Source organism: Aethalodelphis obliquidens, unplaced genomic scaffold, assembly GCF_003676395.1.
Source record: "Aethalodelphis obliquidens isolate GAN/ISIS:26980383/991018 unplaced genomic scaffold, ASM367639v1 scaffold10, whole genome shotgun sequence".
NCBI lineage: Eukaryota > Metazoa > Chordata > Mammalia > Artiodactyla > Delphinidae > Aethalodelphis > Aethalodelphis obliquidens.
In genome coordinates this window covers 24549728-24561865 of record NW_020837954.1, presented here as the reverse complement: position 1 = coordinate 24561865, position 12138 = coordinate 24549728, and the positions used below count along the sequence as shown (strand labels likewise).

General features: G+C 34.1%; 1 protein-coding gene across 4 annotated transcripts in view; it reads left to right on the top strand.

Moving 5' to 3' along the window:
* NEMF (nuclear export mediator factor) overlaps positions 1 to 12138 on the top strand; it is a 52705-nt gene that overhangs the window by 11492 nt on the left and 29075 nt on the right. For 3 of the 4 annotated variants that reach the window (XM_027111171.1, XM_027111169.1, XM_027111172.1), the window contains 11 exons: positions 2722 to 2870; positions 4114 to 4181; positions 5149 to 5235; positions 6457 to 6530; positions 7404 to 7474; positions 7923 to 7998; positions 8386 to 8448; positions 10092 to 10169; positions 10253 to 10461; positions 10710 to 10901; positions 11275 to 11338. In XM_027111171.1, the coding sequence (XP_026966972.1) occupies positions 2722 to 2870; positions 4114 to 4181; positions 5149 to 5235; positions 6457 to 6530; positions 7404 to 7474; positions 7923 to 7998; positions 8386 to 8448; positions 10092 to 10169; positions 10253 to 10461; positions 10710 to 10901; positions 11275 to 11338 (1131 nt within the window). The remainder of the gene's footprint in view (positions 1 to 2721; positions 2871 to 4113; positions 4182 to 5148; positions 5236 to 6456; positions 6531 to 7403; positions 7475 to 7922; positions 7999 to 8385; positions 8449 to 10091; positions 10170 to 10252; positions 10462 to 10709; positions 10902 to 11274; positions 11339 to 12138) is intronic. The other variant, XM_027111170.1, reaches the window with a different exon arrangement.

Below are 12138 nucleotides of genomic sequence, written 5' to 3'. Positions count from 1 at the left end.
TATTCAGACTCACTTAAGAAAGTCAGTTTATTAATTTGTGAAAAGAAGTTTCCAGTACGAAAGACTCTGGAGAAAGTAAGATTAGAAAATGGATTATTGAGTACATCAGAGACAAGTGCAGTATTTCCCCAAGTAAATTCCTCGACACCACTTCCATATGATAATAGCCTAGAAAAATGGTTCCCCTAGTCATAAAAATTTGAAGAACCTTGAGAATAAATAAGGTAAATATTTTTTTTTTAACTCTAGGACTTACCAGTGCCTTTAATATGATCATGTGATGTGTACATCCCCTAGGGAAGGATATGTTACATAGAATTTCCAAAACTTATTAGATCACAGAATTTTTTTCTTTTTAATGGGAGTAGTGGAAACCATCTTAACAGAATACTTTTGGGAAACCTTGGTTTAAAGAAAGCCCTCTGAGGGAAGTAACTGCCCTACTGGAATCTTCCAGATGTTCTTGATAACTGAACAGTTTGATTCAACAAACATTTATTGAGCACTTTATATGTGCCAGGTCCTATGGCCAGGTCTGTTTTTCAAGTCACACCTTTATGAACCAATCAGACACTATATGGACTTCTATCCAAGTCTCCTACTTTCCTTCTCCAGTTAACATTTCTGTTCTTTAAGTTAAATGTTTAAATTTCTAAATGCATGATTTCTTTGAAGTTAGAACATTTAGCAGTAGGTCCTGCTCTTTCAACACCTAGTAACTTCAGGTTATCTACAGGCATTCCTCATTTTACTGAGCTTTGCTTTATGCTTCTCATATACTGCGTTTTTTACAAATTGAAGGTTTGTGGCAGTCCTGCATCAAGTAATTTTTCGCTGTCAGTGCCATTTTTCCAACAGCATTTGCTCACTTTATGTCTCTGTCACATTTTTAAAATTCTCACAATATTTGAAACTTTTTCATTACTATTATATTTTTATGGTTATTTGTGATCAGTGATCTTTAATGTTACTACGAACAACTCACTGAAAGCTCAGATGATGGTTAGCAGTTCTTAACAATAAAGTATTTTTAAATTAATTACGTACCTTGTTTTTTAAAGTATATTATTATCTTTATATACTATATTATACATTGTGTTATGATACATTATATTTTACATTATATTATTAAACATTACAATATAGTGTAAGCATAACTTTTATATGCACTGGGAAACCAAAAAATTCGTGTGACTTGCTTTATTGAAATATTTGCTTTATTTCGGTGGTCTGGAACCAAACCTGCAATAACGTCAAGGTATGCCTGTATATTTGTGATCAAGGTGAATGGTGGCCCCATCTAGTGAACATTATCTTGCAACCTGTTATTCCTCATGAGATTGGGGCTGTTCCCACCGTCTTCTGGGACCACCTTCTAAGTACTTGCTAAGGCATGTGTGACCATTTATTTTCATGGATGCTTCTTTGTATTTTAATTATACAGCAACCTTCACTGTCTATAATAAATTTGGAAGTTTGTGTTTTTTGGGCAGTTTTATTTTCATTAGGTTTCTCCCCTGGTTTTTACTGAAAAGATTATGTAACAATATTAAGTTTTAAAAAGACTTTTTAATCCTCACTCTTTAATAAGTATTTTAATTTTTCCTGTGTTTGCCTTCCACTTCCCAGGATACATTTGCCTTATACTTCCCAGAATACAGGATTTTTTGGTCTTCCTGTTTTTTAGTTAACATTATAAACATTTTCCTACTTTTTTTACATAGTCTTTTTTCAAAGAATCAATTTTATTTATTTATTTATTTTTGGTTGTGTTGGGTCTTCGTTGCTGTGCACAGGCTTTCTCTAGTTGCATCGAGCGGGGGCTACTCTTCATTGCGGTATGCGGGCTTCTCAATTCTGGTGGCTTCTCTTGTTGCGGAGCACAGGCTCTAGGCGCGCGGGCTCTAGTTGTGTAGTTGTGGCACATGGGCTTAGTTGCTTCGCGGCATGTGGGATATTCCCGGACCAGGGCTCGAACCTGTGTCCCCTGCATTGGCAGGCAGATTCTTAACCACTGCACCACCAGGTAAGTCCTACATAATCTTCTTAAGTTAACAGCTTTTAAATATTTTGTCATATTGGTATAATTTATTTATCAATATCTCCAATTTTTACATTTAGGCTGTTTGCAGTTTTTTTCTATTGTAAGTAAGATGCAGTTTAAGCATGTAGCTTCTGGTTTTATTGAGGTATTACACTAGGCCACATAACCAAGTGTGGAATTCCTTGGTCAAAGGGTATAACGGCCTTTATTGATTTTTCCATATAACTAATTGTTATTCAAAGACAAATTGCAGGTGAAAGTATAAATAGCTCTGTGTTTGGCTTCTGAAATGTATGTTGTTTTTCTTAATAAGCCACAGTGTTTGTAGATTTGCCTCAACCAAGTGCAACATTAAGTTCAGTTGGTGGTCATCAAGGTGTTAATTGATTATTCTGCTTCTAATAGTGACCTCTGCAGAACCACCAGACAGTGAGTTTAAAGTTGCTCTTGATTGCTTCATTATGTTTCAAACTTGGGATGTTTAGATTTATTTTATTTCATAGTCTGTGCTGGGCAAGTGCAAGGGGCACTGTTTAGATGCAACTCAAATGCTTTGTGTTTGTAACTCATTTCTATAGCCTTGATTGGGTTTTTAAGAGACTACATTTTCTTTCTCAATTTTTAAGATTTAAGAATGATTTGGGAAAAGCATTAAATTATATTTTATTCTATTACAGGGGAACATTGTTCTTACAGATTATGAGTACCTAATTTTAAATATCCTAAGATTTCGAACTGATGAGTCAGATGATGTTAAATTTGCTGTTCGTGAACACTATCCAGTTGATCACGCTAGAGCTGCCGAACCTTTGCTTACCTTGGAAAGGTAACATGTTTGTTTTATTAACTCATTTCATATTGTATTACATAGTAAAATAGATCATATATCAGAATATGAAAGAACTGTCACATAAGAAAATATTTTACTTGCATAAAATAAATTTGGGCTGCTTGAACTACATAAGTGCACTTAAACGTAAGCAGTTAAGCCTTATTTGGGAGTGGCAAATGTACGTTTTTTTAATCTAAGTTTGGTGTTACTTCAGATGTTTATGATTTCTTGGTAAAGTGGGGGAATTTATTAGCTGTTCTGTGAGAAGACAAATGGATATCTTGGCAGAGCGCAAAAGGAGATAGGAATTCTGGTTTAGCTAAAAAATAGGAGTATGATGCGATAAGGTGCTGACTATAACAGTACTCTTCTGGCTGGAAGGCTTTGCTAATAGGCTACAGCAGTGGTTTTCAAAGTTTAGAATGCATCAGAATCACCTAGAGGGTTTGGTAAAATATAGATCCCCCTGCCCCCACCAGGTTTTAAGTAGATCTGGTGTAGATCCCAGGAATTTACATTTCTAACAAGTTTGCAGGTGAGGTTGATGCTGACTTGGGGGGGAATACTGTGGCCCACAGCATCCTTGAGTTCTTTCTAGATGTTTAATTAGGTAAAGCCATTTCAGGTGTTAAGATATATCACCGGGGGGATAACTTGGGAGATTGGGATTGACATATACACACTACTGTATATAAAATAGATAACTAGTAAGAACATGCTATATAGCACAGGGAACTCTACTCAGTACTCTGTAATGGCCTATATGGGAAAAGAATCTAAAAAAAAAGAAGAGTGGATATATGTATAACTGATTCACTTTGCTGGACACCTGAAACTAACACAACATTGTGAATCAACTACAATAAAATATTTTTTAAAAACCCATATATCACCAGTCTCCACAAACTACATTTAACTGTTGCATAAAAATGTGTCTTTCATGTCATATATGGGCATGCTGACGATAAGCAGTATGACTTCGTTGAAAAAGTATTGATGTTCCTTGGAAAACTTGGTTTCAAGTCCCAGTCTGCTGTTCAGGAACCTACTAAACTTAGATAAATTACTTTTATGATCCTTTTTTTTTTAACCTATAAAGTGAACTAGCTCCTCTTGTATTTTAGGATATTTTGAAGATCAGGCAAATTGATGCATATGAAAGTACTGTGAACATGAATATGGCTGTAGGGTTTATTAAATATAAGATAGTAAGGGGTGTGTCAATTTTGTTTCACAGATTGACTGAAATAATAGCCAGTGCACCTAAGGGTGAACTACTGAAGAGAGTTCTTAACCCATTACTTCGTGAGTAATCCTATATAGAGCAATGAAGTGTTTGTAAGATAATATGGTTTCTTAGAAATATATGTAACACATTGAAATCTAGTTCTAGTAGAAAATTAGAACAACTTGATAAATGTAGAAAGGAGTTTAAAATGATCTTTTGAGTAAATAAGTGTTTATTTTCAAGGAAAGAGAAATTTGTTATACCATATGAACTTTGACCTTTATGTTACATCTTATTTAAAAGCAATACAGTTATGTAAACAAACTATGTTATCTAGCACTTGAGCGCCAGGTATAGTTTTCTAAGAAATCTTTTTTTTTGTTTTTTTCAGTGTCCGTCTTTTTGATTTAATAGTCACTTAGCTTGGTTGGGCTTTCTTTGTTTCGCTTTTTGTTTTTTATCGGTGAGTCTCAGGGCATTCCAAGGTCTGCCAGGTGCTGCTGATAACCAGGGTAAAGATAATCTAATCAACTTTTACACTTGAGAAAATCATCACTTATCCCTATACTAAGGAATCTGGGGAGGACATATGAGAAGGCAGGTACCATTGATTACTACAGGAGTTACTGTTTAGAATGCATTAAAAAAGTTATCTTTAAAACTTTCCATCTGTTAGTATAGCATATGTAAAATTTGTAAGTTTGGATTTTTCTATTTCTTTATTCTGTTAATATGGTGTATTACATCAACCAGTTTTTGGATGCTAAACCAGCCTTTCGTTCCTGGTTTATAATCCTTTTTATACGTGGCTATATTCCATTAAATTCCTATAACTTGCATTGACTTCTACAATTTTATTGTAGTCTCAAATTTTTATAAATACTTGAACTGTCATTTCTAATAACATTTCAAAATAGGTAAACTAATTGTTATTTTCACTGGCTACTGTTATTGAGTAGATCATTTATATTGGGATATACATTAGTATTTTGAACGTGAAATTTTATAGGAAAATACTACAAATAATATCCTCTGCTTTTATAGCCTGTGGACCAGCTCTCATTGAACACTGTCTTATAGAAAATGGATTCTCTGGCAATGTCAAACTGGATGAAAAATTTGAAAGTAAGGGTATGTGTGCATGCTACAAGTTTTGCCCATTTTTATTTCATTTTTTTAAACCTATGAAAATTATTTCTGGAAAAAGTAGTAAGTGAGTGGGTAGTTCTAGACTTAAAAACATTTGACCTGTTAGTGTTCTATCCATATGGTATTCCTGACTTCCTACCCTAATGTGATGGCTTTATCCGTAGTAACATGCAGTTTAATCTCTCTACGTTATTACCTTCTGATTTTAGAATATTCTCCCTCCCTCCCCCTAAATTTTGGAAGGGGTTACTGCACTTGAGACAGTCTCTGGTACAAGGCTTGAAGGAGTTGAATTATTCACCTTCAGACTCAGAACCTGAGGGGCTTCTAGAAGTAGCATTATTTATACATTTTAATTCTGTAAGTGCTGTGGTGTGACTTTATAATGAATTAGGCTTTTGTAACTACTTAAGGGAACCTAAATTAACTTCTAGATTAGGATAATAAAAAATTGGAGGAAATATAAGGAAAATGGAAGCTTTGGTCTTTGACAAATTTTTATCTGCAGATTCTCATGTAAAATGAAAAAAAATCATTCTTGATATTTATATTTTGGGATTTATATCACTTCTTAAGGTTTAGGGATCATTTTTATGATACACAAATGCACAAATGTAAAATTTTTTTGTGCATTTAAAAATACAAATTGAATGTTTTAAGTGAATGATTTAGTTTCTGAAATACATGAATTTAGTGCAATCCTGTTCGAAATGCCGACAGGTGGTATTGTTATTTTTGCTATTGCACTTCCTTTTTTAAATGAATCTGATATGTGCAGTAAAAAGCATACAAAAATGTTCAGGAAAACTCTGGAAAATAATAGTAATGATGGAGTATAATCTTTTCATAAATTAAAATGTATTATGAAGCTATAGTAATTAAAAGTTAAGTTTTGGGAGAAGGAATACACAGAATAAAGAATTCAGAAACAAGCCCAAATATATGTGGCAATTTAGCATATGAACAAAGTGGCTTTCATATCATGAGGGGAAAGATGGATTCAATAAAAGCTATTGGGACAACAAGCTGGCCAAACTATATTCTTATTTAATAAACTGATTATAAACATGAAATAACTATATTTAATTTTCTTGAACAACTTGTATTATTTCATAAGCACTTTCTGTTTTCTACATAGATGTTTAATAATAGTTATGGACAGTTGATTGGCACTCCTTTTTTCCTTTTTTATTCCCCTATTAGATATTGAAAAAGTACTTGTTTGTCTTCAGAAAGCAGAAGAGTATATGAAAACAACATCCAACTTCAGTGGAAAGGTAGCACCACAAATACTTATTGTTTATTGTTGATGTTTTACTTATTTAGATTTTTAGAATTTAAATGTTCATTGAAGGATCAGTATATGTAAATTTTTTGTTGTAATTTGGAAATTTAACACCTGTAATATGCTTATTCTAGGGTAGTTTTTTTTAATTGCTGTTGGTTTCTGATTTTTGTTCTGTTCCTTAAATCTTCTATAAAGTACTGGGTCAAGACAATATTGGCACTCCTGAAAAGTTGAGGAATTTGAAAATATTTCCTCTTAGGTTGATTTAAGATAGAGAAGCACATCTTAATTTGCCAGCACTTTCCAAAAATTTACTGATTAACATCTTTTTAATTATTAAATATTCTCTGGGTTACCTCATATCTTGTTTTTCTTCCCTATTCAAAGTATATAACTTTACTTACAAAAAACGTTCAGGAAAAGTTCTGATTAATTACAGCTAAATTCACTCCAAATATACCCTGCATCCAGTTACTAAAATGAATTAACATTTCCTACCGGCAAAGTGAACCAAAGATTTTTCTGCTGGAAGTAAAGTGCTTTTGGCTTTTTTAAGTTGCAGAACATCTGAAAAATGGAAAGAAAAAAGCAAAATGCACATGTATAATCTCACCACTTTATCAAATCATTAGTTTTCATTTTCTTTATTCCCTGTTTTTTTCTTGTTCATATGAATAAGTCAGTATTTTCTGATCGTACTTACTGAGTCTTAAAAACATCACTTTGAGAAATACAATCAGTAGACAAATGCTGATTGTTTATAACTAGAATAATTTTGTAAGTTAATAAAATTAATATCATTCAAGGAAAGTAAATCTGCTAATTATGAATGGAAATTAGTTTTAATGTTGGATTTTTGTAGGGGTATATCATTCAGAAAAGAGAAATAAAACCAAGCCTAGAAGTAGATAAACCAACCGAAGACATACTCACGTAAGTGTGTAGGCATGGATCGATTTGCTTTGGGTGTTTATTAATGTTCCTTTCTTTTTCTTTTTCTTTTTTTTTAAATAGATTTATTTATTTTTGGCTGCATTGGGTCTTTGTTGCTGTGCGTGGGCTTTCTCTAGTTGCGGCAAGTGGGGGCTACTCTTTGTGGCGGTGTGTGGGCTACTCATTCCGGTGGCTTCTCTTGTTGCGGAGCACGGGCTCTAGGTGTGCGGGCTTCAGTAGTTGTGGCACACGGGCTCATTAGTTGTGTCTCGCAGGCTCCAGAGCGCAGGCTCAGTAGTTGTGGTGCACAGCCTTAGTTGTTATGTGGCATGTGGGATCTTCCCGGACCAGGGATCGAACCCGTGTCCCCTGCATTGGCAGGCGGATTCTTAACCACTGCACCACCAGGGAAGTCCCTATTGATGTTCTTGGTAAATATGTTTTACAGGTATGAGGAATTTCATCCTTTCTTGTTTTCTCAACATTCACAATGTCCATATATAGAATTTGAATCATTTGACAAGGTGGGTTTTCTGATTCTATTTTTTGACCAGTTAGCATGATGTGAGTTGTTAAATTAATATCAATTTGCTTTGATTGAGAAATTGAAAATATTTCTGCTTTACAATCATTATGAATCTGGACATTAAAAACCAGTGCAGTCACAGATACAAACTAGTGGAAATGTTTGTTGTTTCTTTATTTCAAGATGAAGGACCAAAGATTTGAACTTAATTTGATTCCTGACTGCTTAGCTATATAATACATTTACTGGAAATCTACTTAAGTTCTTTGAGTGGTGTTATGAAACAAAATGGACCCTAAAATTCTGTGTATGCAAGTTGAAGCAGAGACCGTGTTTGTGTGGTTTTTTTCCAGCTAGTTGATTGTCTTTTTCTTCTTTTGATAAGGCCGTAGATGAATTTTATTCCAAGATAGAAGGTCAGAAAATAGATTTAAAAGCTTTACAACAGGTATGGTGTTATTAAAAACATTTATATAAACCAGCTAGCCTTGAGTGTGGTTTGCTGGGTAGGTGATGCTCTCATACAGGAATGGGCAGCCTTTTAGAAGTAGTTTGGGAATGCCCTGATCTCTTGGTATATTAATAAAGGTCCAGGGGAACTATCAGTGTTTAAAAAAAAATACGTTCATTTGCTCCATTAGAATATCAAATATTCTCTAAACCAGAAAATACAGTGGGAAGGAGGCCTGTTATTTATTCACTGGTATAATTTGCTTTATTACAACAACCCAGAGCTTCTCAAACTTTGCTGTAAAGGGAATAGTGTTTCAAAGAGGAGATTTTTAAATAGGCCAAAGGAGAGGGAATAGTTTTCTCTATACAAATAAGTATATATTTGTTTATCATTAAACTGTTTTCTTTTTTAAAGTGGGCTTTTGAACTAGGTCTTTAATATGCTTTGCATGTATCATGACTCCACAAGGAGGGTTTAATATGCTGTGTTTTGTTTTCCCAGCTCATTTGACCATGTTTGGGGAGCTTTTACTGCAGAACAGTTTTAGAAAATGGCCAAAGTCACGCTTGATTCGATTTTTCAGAAATATTCATCGAATCTTAAAATATGTGTGCAAAAACTTGAAATTATGTGAATCTCTGTATCCTCCCCACCTTGGTTGTAAAAAAATTAACAAGAGCGGAATTTCAAAGCAAGTGGGTCACATGAGTTACATAGTGTGATTGCCACATGGTGGCAGCACTTTAGTAAGTAAACAGATATTTAAGAGTAACATTGAACCCCATGTACATCAAAATACCCGTGAATTATTTTAGTAATCACTGTGTGTTCTTTTAATAGTCACTATTCTTATAACTTAAATATTTTTAATATTACATCCAGCATGCAAACATTCACTAATTGGTGATGCTATTACTAGTGTTACAAAATTAGCCCCACATCAGTAACCTTAATATGTAAGTTCCGTGTGATAGAATGCTATACAGCCCTCCCTCGGTGTCTGCAGTGGATTGTTGCAGGAGCCCCTGTGGGTACCAAAATCCAAGGATATTCAAGTCCCTTATATAAAATGGTGTAGTACAGGGAATATAGTTAGCCTCCCATATCTGCAGGTTTTGTATCTGCAGGTACGGAGGGCTGACTATATAAAAGTTCACATAACTGCCATGAGCCTTTGTGTTGTTAATTTAGGAAGAAGAATACTCTGTAAAATACTAGAAATAAGGCTGAGAAAATTAAAAGCAGCAATAAAATAAAAGGAAGCTATTTTAGGAATTAATGCTAAAAATGCACTCCCCCAAACTTTAATGTCATAGGGAAAAATGTCTTGAATTCTGCCTGCTTGAATAATGCAAGGGCAGTAGGGCATATCTTACATACAATGTAACCTGTAATCAAAATACCTTCCTGTATAGGGAATGGGATGTAGATGGTCAGGAGAGGTAATTTTGGAGCATGAAACACTTTGGGGTAGGATAGACCTGGGGAGATGGACTATGGGGAACTTTAGCTAGTTAGGTAACAACATTGAGGGGGCAGAAGTAGGGGTGGGATAGTGAGTTTCAGGAGGTAAAAGAGAGAAGGTACAGAAGGTAGAAGAAATCTAATTTTTAAAAACTCTGTTTTGTTAACAAAAGGAAAAACAAGCATTGAAGAAATTAGATAATGTCCGAAAGGATCATGAAAACAGATTAGAAGCTCTTCAGCAGGCTCAGGTATTATGTTTAGCTTTTTCAGATACTTTTTCAAAAATGGTAACTTTGGCATTGTAACACATGTTTTTGGTTTATTTCATAAGGAAATAGACAAACTTAAAGGAGAGCTTATAGAAATGAACCTACAAATAGTTGACAGAGCCATTCAGGTTGTTCGAAGTGCTTTAGCCAACCAGATAGACTGGACAGAAATTGGGTTAATTGTGAAAGAAGCCCAAGCTCAAGGAGACCCTGTTGCAAATGCAATCAAAGAATTAAAACTACAAACAAATCATGTTACAATGCTGCTAAGGTAAGTTTGATTCTTAGTTAAGCAGTTAGTGTTTGTCTTTACTTTGCTATTTAATTTTTCACTGTATTCATTGAAGTTTTTTTTATTTGGAAATTTGTCTTTGAAAATACAGAAAAATATTAATTTACATTAAAATAATGCAGCTATTTAAGTACCGTAAACCATTTATAATTTCCTTGAGAAAAAAATTGAAAATAAAAAAGGGATGTCATTGACATTAGTGAAATACTATTGAATATTTTTAATAGAAATCCATACTTGTTATCAGAGGAGGAAGATGATGATGTTGATGGTGACGTCAGTACTGAGAAAAATGAAACCGAACCACCAAAAGGAAAAAAGAAAAAGCAAAAGAATAAACAACTGCAGAAGCCTCAGAAAAATAGGCCATTGCTTGTTGATGTTGATCTCAGCTTGTCAGCATATGCCAATGCCAAAAAGTAAGTCATAAATTTAAGTATTTATTTTATTTTATTTATTTGCCACGCTGCATGGCATGTGGGGTCTTAGTTCCCTGAGCAGCATTTGAACCCGTGCCCCCTGCATTGGAAGCACAGACTCCTAACCACTGGACCACCAGGGAATTCCCATAAGTATAAATTTTAGGTATAATATTATCTGCAATAAATCTGTTAGGGTATTAAGGATAAGAACTATCATTATTTTGACTGTATATTCTTTGAGGTGAAATACTTTTTTAAAAGTATTTAAAGTTGTTCTTGATGATTTGTGAGTCTGTAAAATTAGAAATAACATAAATAGGAAACTAAAGAATAAAGATTTTATCTAAAATTAAAAGATATATTTTTCTAGGTATTATGATCACAAGAGATATGCTGCTAAGAAAACACAGAAGACTGTTGAAGCTGCTGAGAAGGTACTTAATATTTCTTAGAATGAATGTTAATTGTTTTTCTCTGCTTTATTAATTTAATGGACTTAATTATTTCTTCTCTTTAAATGAGGTTTTCAAATTCAGAAATACCTTTCAAACTTAATTTTGCTGTAAATGTTTGCATTTCCAGTATTTATTTTCTCCCCTAACCCTCTCTTCCCCAGGTCTCTATCTCAGTAATTATCCCTTTTTTGCTCAAGTTAAAAATGTTGGAGTCATCCTGGACTCTTCTCATATCCAGTCAATCATTTTAAATAAAAAATGAAGTCATTTCTCTCTGTTCAACATCTTCCAGTTTCTTCCCATCTTACTCAAGACACCTTAAAGCCTGGATCAGGTAGGGAGGCCTATCTGCTTCCCTCTGATCACATCACCCACACTCCCCTTGTTACACACTGTTTCCAGCCACAGTGGGATCTTAAGCTATTCCTACATCAGTGGCCCATACTGCCTTCTCAGGGCCTTTGCACTTGCTCTTTCTGCCAAGAATGTTCTCCCCTCAGATTTTTCATGGTTTGATCCCCCTCATCATTCATGTGTCTACTTAAGACTATCAGAGCGGCCTTTCTTGACCACTCGTAGTGAAAATAAAACTACCTCAATCACTTCCTTTTCACTCTTGTTTTTCTTTTTTAAAAACACCCAACCCAACATATGTTTATCTGTCTTCCCTCTAGAATGTAGATTGCATGAAAGTAGGATCTTTATCTGTTTTATTCATTGCTGTGTCCCAGTCCCTAGAATATTGCCTGAAACATAGTCACATTAGTATCTGTTAAATG